General features: G+C 45.9%; 1 protein-coding gene across 1 annotated transcript in view; it reads right to left on the minus strand.

Moving 5' to 3' along the window:
- The window catches only part of LOC115409442 (growth factor receptor-bound protein 10-like), a 36,056-nt gene extending 33,321 nt beyond the window's left edge, over positions 1-2,735 (minus strand). The window contains exons 1-2 of the mRNA XM_030120637.1: positions 2,568-2,735; positions 124-229 (exon numbers count right to left, since the gene is read on the minus strand). Of these exons, the coding sequence (XP_029976497.1) occupies positions 124-174 (51 nt within the window). The 5' untranslated portion in view covers positions 175-229; positions 2,568-2,735. The remainder of the gene's footprint in view (positions 1-123; positions 230-2,567) is intronic.
- Between the last annotated feature and the right edge of the window lie 1,679 nt (positions 2,736-4,414).

The raw sequence follows: 4,414 nt of genomic DNA on the forward strand, positions 1-4,414 counted from the left end.
CATTTCTTCCTATGATAACATGATCTTGTAAAGCAGAAGCCTTTCTTTATTAGGATATCTTCGGTGTTTTCACTATGCGCCTTAATGACCATGCATATGTCGGACAAGCTGAAGCTTCCATACCCGATAGTTTGAGTGACGTAGGAAGTAGTCAGGGCATCCCGCTAAGGCCATGGTGTTTCCTCAGTATTCCCTCAGCAGGGAATCGTCCTCCGCTCTCACCAGATCTCTACAAACAAAGAAATAAGCATGTAAAAGCCATCAGGCTGCTGGATGGAGGCTGTATCCAGAGGCGCTGGAAATAAGAAAACCCCGAGAACATCTGAGACCAGGCGACTTTCTTCAGGCCGCGTTCACACGACAACGTTTCAAGTGAAAATGCCTCCAAACACACACACATATACACACACACACAAAGCAGAGTTGGTTTCAAAATAAAGCCTGAGGCTTAAGATTAAATATGAAACCCTCTGGAAGCTTAAAGCTGGCAACACATGACCACACACCACCTGCAGACTGATGGAGAAGGAAAAGCTTTGGGGGGGGGGGGGGGTACTTTTAAGACTCATAACAGGAGTCGGCAATTTCCACTGAGTTATCTGCTGCGAGGGAGCCGAGGGCTTTTGCACAAATGCGAACGAAAGGAGGTTTCAGCCATTGCAGTAAATATCCATCTCAGTCCAGCATCAAACGAGCAACTACACCCCAAAAACTCATTCTTATCGTTTAATTACAAAGATAAATCGCGTCCTCTGTCATGCACGCTCTCATTTTGGAATCTCATTCCCATCTTTGTAAGTTTCATCGCTTTGGCTTGAAAATCCTCGCCTGTTTGTGGAAATCCTATATCATTATTGCAATCTAATAGACTCTGAGAGCCCCTTTCTGCCCTTCCAATATCAGGGAAAAGCTGTAATAACAGTCCAGAGATGTTCAGGCTTTACCCTGGACTTTTTTTTTTCTGACTTCAGAAAAAGTAATAAAGCTCCTCAAAAGGAATATATGATGTCCTGCAGTTTGCAAACTCCTTCCAGGCAAGTGTGGGGATCAAAACAGCAACCAAGCAAGGTACAGTCTGCTAAGCATTTACTCACTGGAGACTGCATCTCTCTCACTAACCAGCTCCTCTCGGTCTTCAGCTCAGGCTGATTCTTTTCCACTCTCTCTCTCCCCGCATGTCTCTGTTGGTCATTATGTAACAGATATCAGATTGTTCAAACAATATCTCTTCCTCCTTCTCGCCTCTGCTCCCTCTCCCTCTCTTTTCACCCCACTAATTACTGTTTCCACTGGGGCTCTGCTATCTTTAGGTCGCTCTGCTGACAGAGAATGTGTGTCTAAATGTGTGTGCACACTTGAACACACACTGAAGAGACAGCCTCCTTGCTGCTGACTGGTGCACACTTTTCCTTTTTAAAGCTTTTTTTTTTTTTTTCGCAGATCCAGAATTGTGTGTCTTGTGTTGTCGTGTAGGCTGGTCAGACCGGTCCGGGTTCTGGCCAAAAGGGCAAGTGCTGCTGATGGTACGTGCAGCTAATAAGCCTGAGAGCAAAGCCAAAGCTCCAAGTGCTTGACATTTGCTGACATTTGTGTTTCCTCCTGCAGAGAAAGGGTATAATACAGCTTTACTGGTCATAAGGGGAGATCTAGAGAATTAAATGGGGGGGTGGAGGTGAGCGACTTAATAATGCCACACGTGTGAGTGTGTGTTTGCAACTTATACACACACGTTTCCACACACAAATTTCCGAGCACAAATGAATACTGCGATGAAAATACTTGGGGTGATTAAAATGCATGTTGCGGTTCCTTCATGCAGAGCTCCCGGTGGTAAAAGCCTTCTTATGTTACCTGATCCAACACAGACCTGAAGTCTTCCTTATGCACCAGGAAGGAAGCAATAATGATGAGGGATGTTTAGCAGCCTGCTGAGATTAGCCTACATTAAGTCACAGCTAATGGAGTTTTATGACACCCCATCTACACACACACACACACACACACACAGATACACACACACACATACATACAGCCAGCTAATCCACCATGATGCTGCAGCTCCACAGTGTGCATTGGGTAAATCCCCCTTTTAATTCAAAGTTGGAATTAGTAAAGAGGATAAAAGTCCCTGCAGAGGCTTTTCTGGCAGCGACTGAGCATCTATCGAGCATGATGCCTTCCTCTTCTGGCCCCATATCATCGCCAATCTGCTGACCTGTCCAGGATACCCTTCCTTCGCCTTTGAAAACTGGGATTAGGATGGATGGATGAACGGATGGATGGATCATCGATCCACCCTGCCTTCCAGTTTCTCATGTTCTACAAGCAACCGTTGTCTTCCCACCCCGCCTGAAGTGAATCCGTCACACTCTTCGCTGGAATATCCTTAATATCACTCTGAAAGACGCGCGCCAGAGAATAAATAACGCCGCTGCTGTTAAAACACTTTCCCGACACGCCGTGCGCGCTGTGACAAAACCTGCAAGTGTTTAATAACAAGCTTAACTCCGCCAGAAAAGGGCAACGGGCGTCTAAAGTTCCCCAAAACAAACACACGGTGTGCTTACGGTAGTGGGGAGGGCGGCGCGGCTCCAAGCTCGAGTCCGGGTCGGGACGCAGCACCGTGCGCGCTGCGACTCTGCTCGCCTGGCTCCAGACGCGCACTGCTCCCCTCGGTCCAGAGGAGAGAGAAAACTAAAAAAACTATCCACTTGTCTGTTGTCTTCTACCTTGTCTCCCCCCACCCCCCGTTCCCTCCCTGCCTCCCTCCTCCCCACCCGCCCGGGAGTGTTTTCCCCGTGCACACGCTCCAGAACGCACGCACCGCACCGCACCCCGCACCGTGCGCAGTCACCGCTCTCTCCCTGCGCTGCTGCGCTCCTCCACAACTCTCTCTCTCTCTCTCTCTCTCTCTCTCTCTCTCTCTTTCTCTCTCTCTCTCTCTCTCTCTCTCTCTCTCTCTCTCTCTCTCTCTGAAAGGAAAGCCTCTCCTCTCGCCGCTCCGCCCTGTTCACACAGCGCACTGCAAAAAAAGAAAAAACGCACCCTTTCTCCACTATCTGTCCACATGCGTTCTCATCTAAATTGCCTTATAATTAAAGAAATAAATATATTTCTAATACAACTAAGCCTTTTTCATCGAATTGCTAAAAGTTTTCCTTTCCTGGAGGAGGTTTCTCAGACTGAAAGCTCCAGTTACCGGCGGACAGGCAGGTTTTGCAGTGCGTTCAAGACCTTAATTTAACCCTGCGAGCAGTAAAGACCTCCTGTCATTAGTCTGTCCATCTGTGGTGTTTCTCCTGCAGCCGTCTAACGCGTACCTGCTGTATAGCCTGCAGTGCTTGTCATTTGTGTCAAATTCAATCACACATTTTCACCAGCAGACTACAAAAAAAAAAAGAAAAAAAAAAGCAACACAGCTCAGTCCCTGCAGGCATATTACAGCCCTAACATAGGAGTTAAAAATAACAGCGCGTGATAAGGTTGCGATCTGGAGTACCATAAACAGACTGCAGGTCATAATGGATTTCAGTGCAGTTCACTCAGAGGTGGAATGAGCTACCAGACCTTTTTGGTCCTGAGAGGAGGGGCTCAGCTTCCTCATGCTCCCCATGATAATCTGATTGGTCAACCCACGTGCTTCCTTAATTATAGTTTTATGACTGTTAGAAAAAGGTGAAAAATCTCAAAATAAATTATAAAGATAAATTGGCCGCCATTTGTAGGATTAAAGTTACTGGTTTCATTTGCAGAATGTTTCTGTTTTCCCCTTTTTGCACAGGTCAGGCCACGTCAGTGTTCAACATTTAGGGTGATGGGTTGCAGAAGCTGTTGATGACATCTGGACTCCAACCTGAACTCCCAGATCGTGTCCCGCCCCAAACCTGTTCGCACTTTGCAACCTGCTCAGCTTGCTCAGGTTAAACAGTAAACTTGGACAGTTTCTGATTAGTCAAGGGTGTTTGCATGTTGCTCACATAATAATGTATATAAACTGTTCTGTCTGATTTGACTCATTTTGGCTTATTTAGCTTTCTGAGCTTTTGAGGGGAGCTGTGTCAGTAAACGCGTTTCATCGGGTGCTCATAATCAGGTGCTGAACTTGGCAGAACCTTCTGTAACAGTCCTGTAGCATTTCTCGTCGATGGATAGATGAAAGCTAACCACCGGCGTATCATCCTTTTGTTTCCCTTCAACAATGGGTAATAAAAGTCATACTTAAATATAAGTAAAGCTACTTTAGATTGATGAAATCAAAACATTTAATCAATCGCTGTAGTGATTATTGGAACACACTGAGCTGACGAAAAATGGAGATACATGGTACAAGAAACCTTTCAGAGTTTTAGACAGATTCTGAGTAAAAGAGTATTTCTTCCATTTTTACGTTATATTTGTTTGTTTGTTTAAAAAG

This window comes from Salarias fasciatus, chromosome 22 (assembly GCF_902148845.1).
Source record: "Salarias fasciatus chromosome 22, fSalaFa1.1, whole genome shotgun sequence".
Classification (NCBI taxonomy): domain Eukaryota; kingdom Metazoa; phylum Chordata; class Actinopteri; order Blenniiformes; family Blenniidae; genus Salarias; species Salarias fasciatus.